General features: G+C 50.9%; 1 protein-coding gene across 3 annotated transcripts in view; it reads right to left on the bottom strand.

The window, feature by feature from the left end:
- The window catches only part of PLCE1 (phospholipase C epsilon 1), a 94,575-nt gene that overhangs the window by 32,909 nt on the left and 41,669 nt on the right, over positions 1-19,997 (bottom strand). For all 3 annotated transcript variants that reach the window (XM_078599626.1, XM_078599628.1, XM_078599627.1), the window contains exons 3-6: positions 15,014-15,290; positions 9,378-9,724; positions 8,547-8,692; positions 7,824-8,118 (exon numbers count right to left, since the gene is read on the bottom strand). In XM_078599626.1, coding sequence (XP_078455752.1) covers positions 7,824-8,118; positions 8,547-8,692; positions 9,378-9,724; positions 15,014-15,290 — 1,065 coding nt within the window. The remainder of the gene's footprint in view (positions 1-7,823; positions 8,119-8,546; positions 8,693-9,377; positions 9,725-15,013; positions 15,291-19,997) is intronic.

Genomic DNA, 19,997 nt, shown 5'->3' with positions numbered 1-19,997 from the left:
ACGGTGCTGCCCGGCACTCTCGTGCAAGCGTCACGTGCTCACAATGCCGGCTGTGCCGTCGCCGATGCAATTTCCAGCTCAACCCGGTCACGGATGGAAGCCGGAGAAAGAGAGAATGTAAAGCAGCCGGTGGGTCGAGAGGGTTCGCGAGTCCGGTGAACCTGCGGCGATGGCGGGGTTCTGGATCCTGCGATTAGGAACTTAATAGCCGACCCCCCGTGGGACGACGTGCGCATTCGAAATGAAATCACAACATGAGCTGTTGATGAAGGCTCTACAGTGCACACGCCATACCTGTTCAGTGGCATTCCAATGCATGGGGGGGTGGACACTGTGCAGCTGCGGCTACGGGACTCAACACAATTGGGCTTCTGGCATCCTTCGGCGCTGTGTGGATGTGACCGTGTCGACACGATGCACATGTTGCCCGTGACCGCCACGTGGCACAGCTTCGCCGACACGATGCGTCGACTTTGTCGACAAACAGGCGAATCGTTTTGTTGACCTCGCCGCGAAGTATCGGCACTGGCGCTGATCGTGCGGTGCAGAAACGTTGCGAGATTTACGCTCGGAGGGATGGAAGACACAAAAGCCGAATTCATGATCGGCATTCTGCTTGTTGACGCACGAAAGCCTCGTCAAGTCTTTTTCAGGAGGGTCCGGACAACTGTTGGCAGTAGAGGGGAGGGGGGCGATATCGCTGCTGTGTGAACCCAACTGTGCCACATTTGCAGGTGATTTTTCAGCATTTTGATCTCTGACCAATGGCAGCTGCATGTTATAATTACGATTTTTTTAAGCTATGGGGCGAAATCTGAAAACTCAGAGGAGACCGATGCAGAACAGGAGGAGAAAATACAAACTCCACACAGGAAGGCGCCCAAGTTGGGAATCAAACCCAGGTCCTTCTTGCTGTGAGGCACAGGCGTCACCACTGTGCCACCCTGCTGCCCTTACAGAGAAGAATGCGACTACATGCAGGGTACAAACATGTATGCTTAGTGTATGCTGCATATAATACTACTACATATAGTAGTACTACTACATATAGTAAGTACTACTACATATAGTAGTACTACTATATATAGTACTACAGGTGAGGCCTTCATCCACCAGTGGATTGATCATGGCTGCCGACTATAAACCTTGCAATATGCATGTACATGCAAACTTTTAAAACATTATTTTCTCACTTCATTGTCACTGTGTAAAGTATTTGAATTGTGGCTAATGATTACATTGCTCTGTGCTTTTAAATTCATTCAGTTTAAGTGATTACTGATGAATTACCATCGACTTCGCTTATGGCAAAATGTGTTAAACTTGGCTCATGGATTGTAAAACATGTTGGGAAAAACGTCGTGTCTCCAAGAAACATACCAAACATTCTAATCCGAAGCATTAGCCGCACAGCTGAAAGTTTGAGTTTGGCAATGTTCGCTACCGGCTATTAATTGACAATTTGTTACAGCTCATGGCATCTAAATCATTATTTTATCGTACGGTTTTATAAAGTATGTTAAGCACCATGAGCAAAGAAGGCGCTCTATTAATCCAAAGTAAGATAGGATTATGGGAGGTGGCGGAGGCGGCTTGTTGAGGCCTTCATCCAGCAGTAGATCAGACAGATTTGATTGTTGTTGTAATTAGCCAAGTTGATGGGCCCCACAGTGTAGAACGGGGTACTCTACAAAGACGGTTCCCAGAGGCAGACTTCACAGTAGTGAGCATTGGTGACTGTACCGTACCGATAAGTCCTAATAAGGACGAAACCGGACCACAGAAGTATATCTCTGTCTCACTGCTGCCTGTCCGTCAGTCACATTCACTCAAATCGATTGTGATGGTGAGCTCAGGCAAGCGGACCACAATGCAGTTCTTCAAAAATGCCGATAATTTTTGTTGCATCTTGCCCAATGCAGCGTCATAGCAATGAGAGGAAATGTAATCATCGTAATTGTGGGAGTTTATCGATGTCCACTGAGGCACACTCGCGATTCCTAGCAATGCAACTGTAATGCCGCCCGAGTCTACTGAAGCCAGCCTTGGCATTCGCGGAATTCAAAGGACTCCGGGGGGGGGCGGGGGGGGGGGTTAAGTCTGGAGTGGCGTAGGGCAAGGCCAGGATTCGTGTAATGCCGCGAACAGAGTGTGAGAGGCCACCTGCATGCGACAGGGCGACAACTCATTTCATGGGTTCTTCCTTCACGTCCTGGCATTGCAGTTAGTTTTGCAGTGGCTGAGTGAGTATTCGATCACTACAGCTCATCAATTTACTTTTGTCACAAACACCAACATTTGTATTTATGTATTTTGAACTTCTTTTTCACCGTACGTAACCAATCATGCTTATCGGAGGTGCGGGGGATTTACATAACATGCATTTTTTTACGTGAAAACGATCATTCATGAGTTGCAAGTCCCAAACTCTTAAAAGCATATTGGTACTGGCGAAAGGGTCCCAAAGTTAAAATCCTCGTTTGGCATTTGGTATTTTCAATATGATTTCTGAATATTTCCAATTGTAATAGAAAACTGGAAGTGGAACAAAATGCCATGGCCATCTCAGTTCGGGGCCCAGAACAGCGACTTGCATCCATGAGGAGGAAGCCGACACCTTGCACTCTCATTCTCAAATTCTCAACAGGTGCGGGATTCCATCCACTTCAATCCCATGGGGGTGTCGATCGGTTCAATATCAACCAGCCGGGCTCTCTGCCAATGTTGCTGACTGCAACAACTACAAATGCTCACGCTGAAACGTATATTAAAAAATACTACTTTCCCATGTATTGTTTTACTTTGAGTAGCTCGGTGTGTGTTACCAAAATTAATTTGCTGCCAAATCTAATTAAATTAACGTAATTGAGAAACGAAACAATGGTCATGACAACAGCTTTAAGGATAATTTACTCGTGAAGCTGAGCAAAGCAAAACTATGATCCTTGATAGCATTCGAGGCTGTGAGAAGTCACATTGTGGGATCTCACAGGCCAAGGTCAGAGCACCGGGACAAGTAACAACACCAACATCAGTGTGTACTGGCCACCCTCCGTACTCTCCTAAAATCACGAGGCCACACAGATTGCTCTGCCATCATCCATCACTGCAACGCTCGCTTGCTTAGACGTCGCTTGCTTAGACGTCGCTACACAAATCATGTCATTTGGCATTTGATCAACCCTCTGCCCAAGAATGTGTGGTTTAAAATTAAAAACTAAAGTTGCCTTTCTCTGCTCAAATGAGAAACCGGGTCTCTGGTGTCTGGTGGTGGTCTTGGTTCAGCGCATGGAACCTCTGCATTCCCTCCACAGCACAAGCAAATTGCAACTTCTCACCGAGTGGTGCTCATTCACCATTGACCGTGGACAATCCACGCCAGAGTTCACCTCCATCGGCAAGCGCCGCACTCAGTGGAGCTCTGTAACACTGCGACATTCACCACCAAATCCCACGGTCCACATCAAATCTGTATATCCTCTCAATTTTTCTTTACTTTAGCTGGCAAAGACACATTGGATGTCCATAATAGAGTTTTTTTGGGTTAGATCGCGTAAATATATAAATACTCTTTGGTTCATTCGGTTGAGTCACGTAGGTAGAAAAATTAAATAAAACAAAAAATAATATATCACGACGTTTCGATCGCAACACAAGCGGTCGTCCTCAGGCGGAAAAAATAATCCAGCAATGGAACTGCTGAACGCAAGCACGTCAGTTGTGTTAATGGGGGAGATATATATATAAATGTGTCGTTAAAACCTGCCACCATCCGACACAGCCAACTCGTAAGGGTTGTCACGTAAACAGAACATGCCAATTCGTCTCTAGTACTGCACACCGGTGTGTTGGAGAGCCAAGCCACAACATTTACAAAGTGAGTACGACATTTTGCCAGTAATTACAACTAGCTTCATCAGGCGATAGCCAGATTTGTGGAGAAGTCTTACTGTTTCGTTCCTTAAATAAAGGCGTAGATGTGTTGACCACCCTTCGGCGCTCTTGCACACTTTGAATCTCTGCATCTTTTGAGGAACGCCAGTGAACTCCAGAAAACTGGAGAAACTCCGAATGAAGCGGGGGGCAAAAGGCTCAACGTGATTCCTGCACATTCTGCTGGTTCTACCGAGTCCGTGGTTTTTGGGAACACCTGGTCGAGCTTGGCACTGGCAGTGAATCTGCAGAGGTCGTCCCATTATCCCTGCATCGTCGCAATGATTCCGGGTTTTTCCCCATCGCATGTCCTGTCCACGTTTTCAGAGACCACAACACAGAGCCAGTACAAAAAGGGATGTCGTGGGCGACAAATTCTCTGGCCCTGCTGGACACCCTGGCCCTGTCTCGAACCACTCGGTGGTGTCTCTCCTCCAAGTCGCACGCAAGCCTGAGTCTCGTCATAGCTGGCCTATGTTGCAAGAAACGCCACAACGACAATTACAAACGCCCCTGGCACTTCTCCCCAAACGGAAGCGAAACGCTCGTTTCAAACTTGATTTGAAGCTTTCGTGACTGCAGGAATTACTCTTTGGTTCTTTCGGTAAAGTCACGCAGAGAGAAAATAAATTAAATAATAGAATACGAAGTTTCGATTGCAACACAAGCAATCGTCATGTTTCAAGTATACAAACAATCCACACATTCTCTCGATATTCCCAACTCTGTCCTAAGTTATCTGACAATACGAATTTGATCGCTAATACTCTTGTCCGCTATAAAGCTAGACTTTAGTTCTAACGTTAATTCTGGTTTTCAGGGGTGGTTATTGACACACTCTGCAGCTGTCCTTTCCCGGTCACATCGGTGACCACACATACATACAAGCGTACATATATACATACATACAAGCGTACATATATACATACATACAAGCGTACATATATACATACATACAAGCGTACATACATACAAGCGTACATACATACATACAAGCGTACATACATACATACAAGCGTACATATATACATACATACAAGCGTACATACATACAAGCGTACATACATACATACAAGCGTACATACATACATACATACAAGCGTACATACATACATACAAGCGTACATACATACAAGCGTACATACATACATACAAGCGTACATACATACAAGCGTACATATATACATACATACAAGCGTACATACATACATACAAGCGTACATACATACAAGCGTACATACATACATACAAGCGTACATACATACAAGCGTACATACATACATACACGCATACATACGAGCGGTGTAGCAAATCTACCGAGGCAATTGGTACCACTTGGCTGCTAAAACGCCGTGTGTGTGGTTGAGGTGGCTGAGCAGCATTACGTGAGGTCAGTGTCAAGAATGCCACACAATGACATTCAGACGCAATTGTTAATGCTAACAAATCCGTCATCAGCAATGTTCTACGATCCATAGGTTATCTCGTGGACAGGTGCATTTTCAGAGCCATGCGTGTGATTTTAATAATTTTACTGAACTATAGTTTGACTGAACTATAGTCTGACTGAACTATGGTTTGACTGAACTAGTTTAAAGTGAATTTAGGATAATGGAGTGAACAAATCTAAACAAAGATGGAAAACATTTCCAAGTGAAAAAAATTCGACGGTAAAAATGAGACAAAGATAAATCACTGTCGACTCAAATTGTCACCTAAAATCATTACAATTCAGAACTGCTCGGGGGTAATACCTATTACTCTACATTCTGCTTGACGAAGTGTGGCATTGGATTGCCTTGGCAAAGACTTTTTCTAAAAATTGAAATGTCAACGAGAAGTGGGCAGTGTGCATTAAATCCAGAGACCAGCGACAGTGGGCAGGCCTAAACAGGGAAGCGCACACTGAAAATCAGTAGACTCGCGACGAGGCGATGGAGCTGGATATGAAACTGGTGTTGTACTCCCACACACAAAGAAAAAGACATTGATCCCCCATATAGCCTTAATATACTGTTGGGACAAGTGCTGTTAGCGACCACCTACTGTATAAAAGGCTGGTACGGCATACAAGGGGGGGTGGGTGGCCAACACCACGCCCGGCCGCCTTTGTCTCCCCAGTGGCGATGTTCACACATCGTAACAGGTACTCATTTGAGGCTGAATCGACCTAGGGGAGACCCAGGACCGGTTCAAATAATCATCACCAGTGTTGGCCGGGTCACCGGGTTCGATATACCCAAACATACCAACACACACACACACACACACCCAAACACACACACACACCCAAACACACACCCAAACACACACACACACACCCAAACACACACCCAAACACACACACACACACCCAAACACACACACACACACACCCAAACACACACCCAAACACACACACACACCCAAACACACACACAGACCACGAGACCCAAACTACAGCCTCACCAGACGGGCTGCACAGGGACACTGTGCAGCATAATTCTTCAAAATGTTATTGAAATATCAACACATGACAGTTTCCACGTGCCCATTACATCGCAGCTGCACATTTGATACGAAGTTATACAACCGAGGCTCTGATAGCTAATCAAGGCAATTTCCAAGAAATCCATTGCTTCAATATGCAATTCTTAAGTAATGAAACTGTGTAAGTATTGAAGCAATTTAGTCTTGCCATGTAAACATTATTATTTAAGCGAACAAGTTGGCACCACACTACCAATACCGCATGAAACAGCAAAACCTGATCTTCACCAAACAAACCTCGTACATTTAAACAATTAACAAAATCCAACAGTCACGAAACAACCAGAACGACAGTACATCACACAACCCAGCCAGTGTACGATGCCCGTGTGAGCGCTTTGTGATGCCGGTTTCAATTTTCACTCTCGCCACTGCCAGCAGGGCTGTGGGATTTGGCTGTGTGCCAGGAGTGGCTAAACAAAAATCCTTCCCCTCGCGAGCCTCCTCTCCTCCACCTGCCCTGCCCCTTGAAACCTCCCCAAGGCCCAAAGTGCTTCACAGGCACTGTACAATTGGCCGGAAAAACCCAGCCCTCACTGGGCAGCAGCCTGCGGTGGTAGGCCCTGTAGTTGGCACTGCCAAACACTTTTTCTGACACTTCAGTTCTAAAAGCGAGTACCATCTCTTTGTATCACTGGATATAAGTTAATGTCTAATTTTCAGTCATCCCAAAATCCACTACCAGTAATAGCAGGCCCGGATTAAAGAAATAGCCTACATAATGGCCCCTAATTGCAGTCAATACATTTAATTTCCATCCATGTGATGTGGGATTAGGCCACATATGTCATTAAATGATAGTTGTCAATGTTTTTCTCTACATGTTATAAGATGTATGTTCTCTCATCACCCAGGGGCAACCCATTGAGATGTATTATCGGTCTTGTAAAGGGGACCGTGGAAATCACAGTCAGGGTTTTAATTGGGTTTAAGTGTGATAATATAGTTGTATTTTGGATTTAGAATGACACAGGCACACCATGCTGCTCATGAATTCTGTGGATTCCATAAAAAAAAACACTTTCTAGCCGAGTGCACACTCGACCTAGGTAAGTAAGTCTGCCGGTTTGGACATGACGCCTTCACTCGGTGTAAAGTCGCCCTGCGATGGCCATGCTGACCACTTCAGTGCCCATCCACCAAAATGCTAATATTTAGCACAGACTTTTGCAATTGTAATATTTCCAGGGTTCACGCGGGGGGGTAGGGGGGGTCAAGTTACATCCTGGGGCTCATCACCATCACGGCAAACAACTGGAAGTCACAAATGCGCGATTGCACTCCCTCCGGAGAGGGACGGAGACAGCGGACGGAGCCGCGAGCAACGTCACACGGGGGGGGGGGGGAGGGGGGGCGCTCACCCGCAGGGTTCCGGGGCTGCCGCGGGGGCCGGCCGCGTCTCGGAAAGGGCTGCCGCCGGAGGCGCCGGGAGGCCCGCACACCAGCAGGCTGGCGCCGCACTCCATGAGCCCGGCGAGTTCGCGCAGGAACACTCCGCAGAAGGGCAGCGGCGTGGGGCGGCCGGGCGCCGTGCGCCGCAGGGCCCGGGCGTAGCCCTCCACCGAGCCCAGCACCGACATGGCCTGCTTCAGGCTCTGCACGGACTGCATGTCCGAGGGCTCCATGAACTGCCACATCTTGAGCACCTTGCGGGACCTGCTCACCACGAGGATCGGAGGGGAGATAATGGACTCGAATCAACCCATCATAGCAGAGGCTCGCGGATCAAACAGGAAAAGTCATAGGCTACACAATACCAAAGAGGCATAACAACACAAAATTTAATTTCAGAATAAAATCGTTCGCTCAAATCGTGACACTTAAACAAACTGTGGGGAAGTGAATCATTGCACAGCTATGAAGCAACATTGCTAGGTGAGGTACAGAACTGGCCCGGTCCAGGCGTGAAACTTGTGTAGCACAAGCACAGGCCTCGTGCGAACAGAATAAAGCAACGTCTATCGTGTCCGCTTCGACTGCACTCGTTGCGCTCGCTGTCTGGAGTCGTATTATGTTGTGGAGAGGTTCAAGGTCAAGATGAGAGAAAGAGGGCGAGGTTGAAGGCGAGGACACGAAGTTATGACCTGAGGCCGGAGAGGATTTCGGCGACGCCGTGGTAGTTCCTCTTGTGGTAGCAGGCATAGGCCGCCTGCACCAGGCAGGAGTACGTCTGCCGCTTCTCTTCCATGGAGGGGGCGGCCAGCACGAGCCACGTGACCCACGTGCTCACCTTCACCGGGACAGGGACAGGAGCAGGGGAAGGGGCATGATGCAACACGGAGGGTGAACAATGCGTGAATGTTCGCAGCGTGGGAGAGCTCAACAAAAAGGTAGGAAGAATGTTTATTGTACTTTGTTAAAATACGTTTAGTTAAATCTTGTTTTAATAGAAACGGCGATGTTGATGGTCTTCTATTAAAGGTGACGGACCGGAGTCATAAGCAGTCCATACTTTGCAGGGGATAGTGGCCTCTGGCAGCTCCCTGCAGTAATTACCAAGAGACTTGGAACACAGAACCTTGACTACGTGCAAGGTGGCTCGATGGCTCGTCAACGCATTGAAGCTCCCCTACCCCGATACTTTCACCAATTTATTGCTCTGCCGCTACTTCTTCGCCCGGTGTTTAGGGGGGCGGGGGGGGGCGCGCGCGATTGACTGCAGAAAAGCATGGGAATCAAATTAAACTAAAATAATTAAACAGGTGTCAACGTTTTGTTCAATTCTCCAATCGTCAGTTCTACTAATCATCCAGTGTTGTCATGAACACTGGGATTTGTTTCTGAGTCTGGGACCAACCGTGAGGGTGTATGTGTGTTTGTTGAACTTCATTCGCCCCCTAAATAGCCAACCATGCCAATCGGAGGTACGGGGGAAAGACAACGAACTAAACACAAAAGCAACCATCTCCCCATACCTCGTTGAACCAGTCCACCAGGGCCTGGATGGCGTCCTCTGGCCGCGGGCCGCCACCCTGCTGCTGCTGCTCGGCTGGCGCCACGTCGCTGCCACGCTTCCCCCGCAGGCCGGCGAGGACGGAGTCCGTGGCGGCGGGCGAGGACAGGTCCGCGGTGAGGAAGGCGAGGTAGGAGCCGGGAGAAACGTTGCGGTACAGCGCGACCTCGCGCTCCCACAGAACGCCGGCCACCTCCTCGGGGAAGGCGAGCAGCGAGCAAAGAGCCTCCAGCTCGGGGCTCGTGGCGCCTCCCGCCGCCGTCGGCTCGAGGCCGCTCGTGCTGGGCAGGGACATCGCCAGGCCTCGCCCTGACCCAACGACAACACCGCCCAGCCGGTGATACAGAGACACTAGCCACTTAGCCGGTGACACAGAGACACTAGCCACTTAGCCGGGGACACAGAGACACCAGCCACCCAGCCAGTGAAACTGCATCCAGATATGTTTCATCCAGCAGACACGTATACACTAGTTTGGCCTAATACTCCGCGTGAACAATAATAATAATCTACCCTTCCTTTTGCTGGCACTGCTGTTAGTCTCCACCATGGACGCATGCTACCCAATCCCGCTTACTTTTCTTAACAGCCAATGTGATGTCTCCAACTTGTGCTCATTCTCCGATCCACGCGTGTCCTCTTCCTGTCTCTCAGTCTTAATTCTAAGCCTCCACCTCTCTGTGCTTCTTTGCGAACCTTTCAGTTTTTGCCCATGTTTCTGATCCACACGTCAGTGGCATACGTTACTGTGCGACACACCAAGTCGACTGGAAACCAACTGGCTTGCAATCGGAGGCGGGTTGTAATCGGAACCGACATGACCGGGGTCTCATCGCACCGCCACAAGCGTGGGTCCCGGCCGCTACCAACAATTGAAGAGGGAGGTCCCGGTGAGTGAAGAGTCCACTCTCGGTGAGGGCAAGGCTCGGTGTTGGTGAAACACGACTTGAGTGATACGACTGTGGGGCGCGTCTCAGAGCGCTTTGCATCTCATCTCACAACATTGGAACGGGCACCCCCAGTGGCAACTGTCCCTGTGAGCACAAGGTGACATCACCCGGCTTGCAAGTGGGCATTATTGTGACAGTCTGGGGCCAATGCTTGCCAGGTGTAGTCCCAAATTTGGAGCGTGGCGCCGGCACACAAAGGCCGACTCGATTTGAATGCTGTCAGGGGATCTTTAACGTTCATTCATTCATCACGCAGTCAGCGGAGGACCGTTGCGCCAAACCGTGACCTCTCGTGACACCATTCGTATAAACTGCTCTTGCTGCTGAACACCGGTGACTCGAGTGATTTGTTTGAACCATGGATCACGGGGGGGGGGGGGGGGGGCGCCATTCCTTTGAGGATCAGCAGTCCGCTTGGAATGTCGACTGGCAACTGAAGTGAGCGCAATATTCTGGAGTTTGCGCATCAAGACGGGCGACATATCCACTACGAATCAGACGTGCTGAGCACGCAACGGCAGTATCATCACCACGTCGGCCTGCCGGATCCAAGCCGGGAATCTCTGCAACAAGAGGTGAACGTGCTAATCGCCGAGCCCCATCACGGCCCGGCACTGTCACGACTCGTGGCCTGACGTCAGCGAGAAGGCCGACTGTTAGATCGAGTCAAGCAAACCGGTGACCGACGTTCATTCCGTCCTGTTACTTTGTTTGAGATATCTGCTCCCGCTGGGATCAAGGCTTTTATATTTGGCGGTGGCATTTTGTGCCAGTCTCTCCCCTGGCGAGAGTGGCGGGAGAAGGCAGCTGGTGTGGGGAGGGGGGTGCTGGAGATGGGTGCAGACAAAGAGGCACAAAAACAGTAACCACCAACAGAGCTGGCCACTGGTGGGCACCATCCCACACGCACACAAAAACAAACCGGAGCAAGCCGTGCTTACCAAGAAACATCACGACACGTGCGCATGCAATCGCACTCGCGCACACAACAAGCGTCCGCTACTACGTAACCTCACAGACTGCTGGGGCGCACGACTGTTAGCGAACACCTATTAAGGCCTGCACTGCGCACAAATGGTGGTTGGATGGCTGGCTCTCCCCAGGGCTGACACACACCGGCACCTGGTACTCGCCGAAGACAATTCACATTACATCGGAAACACGAGCAAAAGCTACTGCACGTGTTATTTAGCGATACTTGATATCGGGGGAACACCCGTGACACCGACGCGTAGCACGCACGGTATGACATGTACAGTCGCGTGAGCCGGTTTCACGAGCGTCTGCAGAGCTCGCCACTGGTGGTTAAGTGGCATCTGTGTTCCAAAAGCCACGCTTTGGCAAATTGCTGTTTGGTTTAATCCTACCCCCTAATCTTGTTCTCTCCCTTAAAGGTAATCATCCAACCCTCGAGCAGCTAAATTAAAGGTCCTTTAACCATGTCTCACGACAGCGGCGGGTGGGGGGGGATACCATCATTGTGTAAACGATGCCACAAACGAGAGTGTCGGAAGGGCTACCAAGGCCCTAACGTGCATTAAAAATTCACGCACGCAACATGCTTAACAGCAGCGCCATGAAACGAGTGTGCTTCATAGTGGGGAGCGAAGTGAACATACGGTCGAGGGCTGGCACTTGCGATGAGATGAATACGAGTGAGACGGAATACTTATTCAGGATGCACGAGGAGGTAAGAATATCACGGGGAACAAAAACAATAATTTTACACAAATATAAAACAATTACTTTAAGAACCATAATTATACAATTAGTATTTATTCTTGCAGAATGGTGGTAAAGGTGAAGGCGCAGCCCTGCAATTGCTGGCTCACGCTGCTGCCTCCACTTAGGGGGCCTTTGCTCCAATCATCCACAAGAGGGGGGCTCCAACCCGAACTCTCCACTTAGGGGGCCTTTGCTCCAACCATCCACAAGAGGGGGGCTTCAACCCGAACACTCCACTTAGGGGGGCTTTTGCTCCAATCATCCACAAGAGGGGGGCTCCAACCCGAACTCTCCACTTAGGGGGCTCTAACCCGAACTCTCCACTTAGGGGGCCTGACACCGGTGTCACAGTACTAGAAATGAGGACACACACACACACACGTGAGTACGTGTGTGTGTGTGTGTGTGCGTGTTGGATAGCTGTGAGTGACCTTCCAAAGCTTACATTCACCGTCAGGTTAGCCTATTTATAATTTTGGCACACCACCAGTGGTGAGTTAGTCGGCACATATTCCACCCCGCGGCATCAACACTGAATTGCATCCCAAGCAAAGACGAATCAAGGCGAGAAAGGTCATCGATAACCACGTCGCCGATGCCACCGCAACACGACGCCATCGCAGAAGACAATCAGACTCCTCCAGCTGTCGCACCGTCAACCCCCCCCCCCCCACCTTTAAAGTCCGAGCATCTCCCCATACCATTGTCTGCCTTGCGGCCTTTTCTGTTGATAACCTCGGGGGTGCCACTCCAAAGACAAAGATCTCCCGTATAACCTCAACAGACTGTTGGGGCAAGTGCTGCTATAGTGTTGCCGCTCCAATGTCTCTCTCAGCAACATGCCCTCCCCGCCCCTGCACAATGGCCTCCTCATTACACCTCTGTGCTCGAGCTTACACCTTTTCCGGATTTCAAATGACCAATAATAACACTTGCAGCATTGTCAACATGCACCAGCACTGGAAGGCAGAAGCTCCGTTTTTATTGTTTTGTTGAAGTCCGGCTCCACGGACCTTGAGCCGACCACCTCCGCACCCATCTCTGCACCTCCGATTTATTTCATCATCAGCAGCTATGGCTAAATCCACTGCGAAAGGAAGGCCTCTCACAGACGTTGCCACTTATCGTGATCTTGCGATATAACTGTCCACCCAGCACCTGAACATGAGCTGATCTCACCGCCCCAACTCTCCGCTCCGTCTCACCGGTGGACATCCTCTGGGACGCTGCGTTCCACTCCTAGGCTGCCACTCCGTCATTCCCCTCAACAATCGCCCATCACCCCTTCTTGTGGTGTGTCCTGCCCAAGACAACTTTAGTTGTCTTAATAGTTTTGATGATGTCACCAACCTATCCTCTAATCCACGTATCCATCAAAAACCTTCGCTGCGACTCAATATCTCTTGCTTTCCCTCTGTAACGAACATTCCCATGAAAGTTCACGGAGGGCAGTTTCTCTTTCCGCACAATCACTTCTCATCACCGACATTGTCGCAGTGGTGCTTGAGGCCCCAGACTCACTGCCGCCTTCAACTTCTCGTTTGGAAAGCAGCGAAGGAGGTGAACAGATGCTGCGGCGACTTTGATGAGGCTATTAATGCTGCACGCAGTATGAGACAGTTGCTGCAGGGCTGAAAAGGGCTATCGTCAGATCACTCAACAAACAAGAGAGGGTGACCAGAGGGCTACATTATTCCAGGGCAAATATTGACCTGCGTTTGTTGAATTAAACTCACCATGTACGGCCCCTCTGTCAATCCACTGCTGGGTGAAGGCCTTCGCCATGCCGTTTTAATCATGGGAGTTGTTTGACCACACTTCACCATGCCGGTAAGTGCAGGTCGGATATCGCACGCCGCTCATGAAAGCCATGGGCAGCGTTCGAACCCGGGCGGTCAGGTTGACAACGCGGCAACGCGAACCGCCGCGCCACTTTCCTGCCTCCCACAGCGCTTCCCCCTGGGCCTGTTAGACGCTGGACATGGGATGAAGCGGCTGTAAGTGATTACAGGCAGCGGGAATAATCCAAACGGGATGAACAGGCGCCAACGCTCCATTCCCGGCTGAACGCAGTAATTCGCCCCGATGGTTATTTGTCGTGTACCAATTTGACTGGAATCAAGTGGATTTGAGTGAATAGTTTTTATCTTTTAAAACCGACGCTGCGGAGCATCACACCCGCGGGGCGGCGTTGGCCCTGCCGCGTCACGGCCCCGACACGTTCACCCGGAGCCCCCCCGTCTCGCACGGGGGGCGAACAGAGAAGCAGCTCCACACCGATTCGTACTCACTCTGTTCGGAGCAAAGTTAACATGACCTTTCCATGGCTCTCCACAGAGGGCCCATGAAAGGTCACGGGGTTCATGAGTGACGCCACGGCCGCATCCCCTGTAGTGTCAGGGCCTCCGTTTGTCTGTGCTGCTGCTGCTGGTGTTGTTGTTGTTGTTGTTGTTGCTGCTGTTGTTGTTGTTGCTGCTGTTGTTGTCGTCACCGAGGAGAGTTCGGCAAGATCTGCGTGGCGCTGCGTGGGGGATGCCGGTGACGTGGCTGCGCTATGGCTGGCGTCCTTGTGTTTCGTAGGCTTGCAATGATCCATCGGTTGAAGTACGTTTGTACGATCATGATACACCCATCGAACTATGGCTCCCTATGGTTATGCCAATTACATGCCAATGAGGTGTGAATGTAACTCGAGGTGAACTCTATACACCGGCTTTCACTGGGAGAGATTATGTAGATCGTACCTTCAGGTGAATTAAAATAATGACGAAGAACATATGCGACAAACAATACAAATAACAAAGCTTAAACAGGATACAACACATTATTTTTTTATTCAAATTGTTACCCCTAATTGTGACAAATGAATTACCGAATGAGGCAAATCGTTAAGTGCCGGCGAGCGAGCGAGCGAACGTCCTACCTTTGGCAGGGCTCTTCCCCTGCGTGGACGCGGTGGTCAGCACGGGGCTCGTGACCCCGGGGCGCGACCCCAGCAGAAGCACGGCCTCCAACAGCGCGCCGGACACGCGCTCTCGGAGCCCCTCGGCGGGCAGCCAGCCCCGCACCGCGACCGCGGCCGCCGGGGCTTTCGCGGCAAGCGCCGCCGCCACCGCCCGCGCCCGGGCCGTCACCGACTCGGCCAAAATCTTCCTGGACGAGTGCAGGAGGTGCGCGTCTCCCCCGTGCCACAGGAGCACCTGCGGGGAAAAAAGCGGCGGTGGCGGCGCGGGCGAGGTCACTCGCAGGGCCGACGGGACGCGTCGTCGACCGCCAACGCCTCTCGCGTGGCTGCAAAACGCGACGGGCAGCTGCAGGCTCGGTCCTCGTACACCCGCCCGCCCCGCTCGGTGTGCAAACAACGGCGTGCGCGCGAGTACCTGGATAGCAAGGGGGCCGACCGATAAAGCGCTTGACGTGAACGTGACATTCAGCGGCACGGCGGGCGACGAGCCGGCAAATCAGTCGGCCCACGTGGGAGCGCGGTCGCGGCCAATTAACACCGGAGCGGGGTGCCGGGCTCACGGCGGGAGGAGAGCACGAGGCGCACGAGGCGCACGCAGCGGGGCCCACCCGCACGGCGGGCAGGCCACCCCGGAGCAATCAGAGGTGTGTTTGTGTGTGTGTGTGTGTGTCTGTGTGTGTGTGTCTTTGTGTGCGTGTGTCTTTATGTGCATGTGTGTGTGTGTTTTTGCGTGTGTGTCTTTGCGTGTGTGTCTTTGCGTGTGTGCGCATGTTTGTGTGCGTGTGTGTGCGTGTGTGTGCGTGCGTGTTTGTGCGTGTGCGTGCGCGTGCGTGTTTGTGCGTTTGTGCGCGTTTGTGCGCGTGTGTGCGTGTGTGTGCGTGCGTGCGTTTGTGCGTGTGCATGTGTGTGCGCGCCGCTTCCTCGCGGATTATCGCGCCACATCCCGCGGAGAGCGCAGCGCCACGGGACGCCTCGCGGCGCCTTCGGCGGCGCGGAGTTGCGGGGGATGAGGAGATGCAATTAGGAGTGGGATGCGGGGGTAGGCGGGCTCCTGGTTGAAGAGTAAAACACTCGCACAGGAAATAAGGAAAGCGACGGCTCGGGAGCACGCTGAAGAAGACAACAAATTCGCGGAGACGAGATGTTGTTATTATTTTTTTGTTACCCTCGACAAATAAAATTCAGTTAAAGTGATTGCTTGCCAATGTGGAACAAAACGGGGTATTCTCTGAATTGTACGAGAAACTTTCCCCCCTATGTTTTACAGCCAAATCTGGGGTGCATCTTAAGATCCCTGAGCCAGTGGTGAAAACTCCACATTCCTATAACAAGCCGTATGTATGTACATTGAACTTCTTTCGCACCGTACGTAGCTAACCGTGCTCATTGTAGGTGCGGCCTATTTCTGTGTCCGCGTGGCGCCAGATTTGTTTAACGACGTTGACACAGGGCACGAGTTCAGGCCACGTCTCACTTTCCAGAGCGTTTCATCACGCGGGGGAACGCAGTCCTTTCCTTCTTGACATTTGCAACGTCCAAGTATTATGGCATTACGTTCCACATTGGAGCCGGGTTTTAATTTCGCACATTTACATATATATGATTAAAACACGTGCTCCAAACCGCGACTGCTGCACAGACACATCGAATATCACGGAACGACTTTGAAATTACATCAAACGCCTTTTTTCTCCCCAACTTACACAACAACCCAGCTGCACTCTTCAACTGTGCATGGTGGAGTTGATCATTCCGCCAAATCATCCAAGTAAATCCCAGCTCTGGGCTTGAAAGAACAAAGAACAAAACCAATGTTTTGTACACAAGCAACTTGGCTGAGACTCATAAAACTGGCCAAACACAAAAAAATAGGTTTTATTTCACATGGGCGTTTCGGCTTTGCATCTGGCTCAGCAGTGCAAGTGGTACTGCCAAAGCAGGATGCCTGCTGTAAAGTTGATGTTAAAGTGCCTTGACATAATTCGTAACAGTAAACCATTGTGTTGCTGTGTCCCAACCAAATGTCCACATCTGTAAATGTAAAAAAAAATTTGAAAAATATTTACCAGGTAAGGCCCACCGAGCTCGATAGCTCTTTATCAGAAGCCACCTGACCAACATACCTCTCTGGTGTGTGACTGTGGTCACCCAGTCCAGCGTCACGGGACATCGAACAACAGATACAAAGAAGGAGGCATCATCATCATCACAGCGATGCACCACTCCACTACTCCCGACGCAATCATCCGGCTCAACCACAGCGCCGCTCTACGCCAACACGAGCCGTACGAAGATGAAGATTGTCACAACAGCACGTGGGGCACTTTTCTGACAACGTGTTCCCCTGCTGCTGCCGAGTCTGTTTACAGATTGGGGGGGGGGGGGGGAGGGGGGATCGTCCATAACGGCTGCGAGGTGTTCACCGAGGAGGGCAGGAGGAGGGTAACGCCGCGTTCAGCGTCGTCGCTGCTCACGGCGTACTCTGCAGTGTACTGTACTCTCAAATGTACCCTGCATTGTACCCTGCATTGTCAGCGTGCTTGGTGAGAATACTCTTTGCAGTCTTGCAGGCCGGGCACAAGATCTGTTCTGCACGCTGTAACGTCGCATGGGTTGTCACCCCCTCCGAGGCCGACTACGGTGCCCGCCTTTTTCTGTCGGCGATTTCTTCTCTGCGTAACGTAAAGAACAAAGGGTTTGTAGACAATAAGACAAAAGGTATTGGCACGAATCACCAAATTAGCCGACAGCACAGACCGGATTAACGACAGCGCGTTAGTTTTACCCACAGCTGTCCTCCCTGCTGCCTACGGAGTACCCTCATTGTGTGCTTGCGCGTAACGTGCGGTCTCCAACTGCAGTCCGAGTCAAACGTGGCACTCTTGTTTCTCCACCACCACTGCCTACGAGGGCCAGAGCCCATAGACCAAAATACTCGACTGGATTCACCGTTGTGGACAATGCCCACAAAATGCGTCTCTGCTTTGCGGCGGCGTTATCGGTGGCGCTGGCACGGCGATGTTTTGAAGAACTCTCGGTTTTGTGGTGTGTGCGAATCGCTGCTGGCGCATGACCATCAGTTTTAACCGGCAAATCTGGTTGCCCACACAAAGTGCGGCACACCACCGACTGCCTTCTCTCTGCTCACAGCCGCCGTGCACAGATAGAGGGAAGCGATAACGTCCCTGGACCCCACGGTTGGGGACGTGCTAGGGTGGCCACCGAGTGCTTGGTATGTGTGTGCGTGTTATTTTAGTGTCTGCAGATGGTAGTAGGCGCCAGGAAATATGACCTACACAGTTATGAAGTCCCCTGACAACGTCGATCGCTACGGGTTGTTAATCGCCATGGTGGGGAGCGTTCGTGGTGTCATTGTTTAACAATTATTGTGAAATCTTGATTTGAAGCTTTCGTGACTGCAGGAATCCATACTCTTTGGGTCTTTCAGTAAAGTCACGTGACTTTACCGAAAGACCCAAAGAGTATGATTATTTGACCGGATAACGATGAGGTTTTACAGCCAGTTGAATTTTGTGAGAGTCGTCTATGAAACGCGCGACACCACGGCGACTTAAACAACCGACGGTGTGGCTACCAACGCAACAAAACACAGCAACGCTCGTAGCCTGGACAATAATGGTAAACGATTAAACTACTTTGGTATCCAATCATCGAATATAAACGTGTTAAAGTTCAAATTGAAAATACAGGATTTATATTTTATACTTTCACATTTGTACCAAACACGTATCAAAGCAAACCAATATACACAATTTGGAAGCTGTCAATGAATCTAATTGGCGTGATTCATGTGGCTGTGCAGCCTCGTGGCATACCGAGTGGTGGGCCACTGAGACTGGGAGGCTGGGTGTCAATTGTTTTGTTTCATGGCAAAGCTGGAACAGCTGCAGGAGCTGGCAAAGGGAAGGCGGCGATGGCGAGGTGTGGTGGCCTCCTCGGTCTCGTGTTAGTCCACAGCAGTTGGGCCATCATCCACAAACGGTACGCGCTGCTGTGTCGGCTTCATACTCTTTAGGAATAATCAGTGCAACAAAACTATTTATCATGCGGTCACAAAAGTGTATTTTTTATAGATACCCTTCAAGTTTACGCTGTGAGTGCCGGTCCACTCCACAATCAATCGCCGCCATCTCCGCTAGTCAGCTCATGGCGACCGCCAGATCGTTCCGCGCACTCGAATATCGCGAATTAAACGTCACGGCTTCGCGGTCAGCGGTCCATTGGCCTGGAACTCACCTACCCACTCGCTCACCTACTCACCCACCCACTCACCTACTCACCCACTCACCTACTCACCCACTCACCCACCCACTCACCTACTCACCCAACCATTCACCTACTCACCTACCCACTCACCTACTCACCCACCCACTCACCTACTCACACACCCACTCACCCACCCACTCACCTACTCACCCAACCACTCACCTACTCGGTGGTCCGTCGTGCAGAAGCGGCGGCTAAACGGGCCCTGGTGGAGGGTTATCAGACGCCCTCGTAGGATAACAACTAAAGTCAGGAGGGGGCTTCCTGTAGGCAGATGGAACCCACCAGGTTATTGTGACCATGCCACTAAAAGTAATTTGTTTGACATTTCCCAAGGCACTTTTGCGAGTGGGAATCTCTGGAAAATTCCCAGCTTGTCCTGTGGTTACCCTGTCGCTGGGAAGAGAGACGTCCGCCCCCTTCCCCGATCCGTGGATTCGGCCTCACACCCACCAAGATCCCAGGCCACGAACGTACACGCGCGCACACACGCACACGCGAACGCACTCGCACACACGCACACACGCACGTACGTACGCACACACACACGCACACACACACACACACGGCTTGTCCCTTCTGTGCTGCACCCCATTGCTGCTGCACAGAGTCTTCAGTACAATGGGGGCGCTTATCTCTTCAGGACCACTCATCC

The sequence above is a fragment of the Lampetra planeri genome, chromosome 12, assembly GCF_965212315.1.
Source record: "Lampetra planeri chromosome 12, kcLamPlan1.2.h2, whole genome shotgun sequence".
Classification (NCBI taxonomy): domain Eukaryota; kingdom Metazoa; phylum Chordata; class Hyperoartia; order Petromyzontiformes; family Petromyzontidae; genus Lampetra; species Lampetra planeri.
The sequence above is the reverse complement of the archived record's forward strand: the minus strand, read 5'-3'. Positions and strand labels throughout refer to the sequence as shown.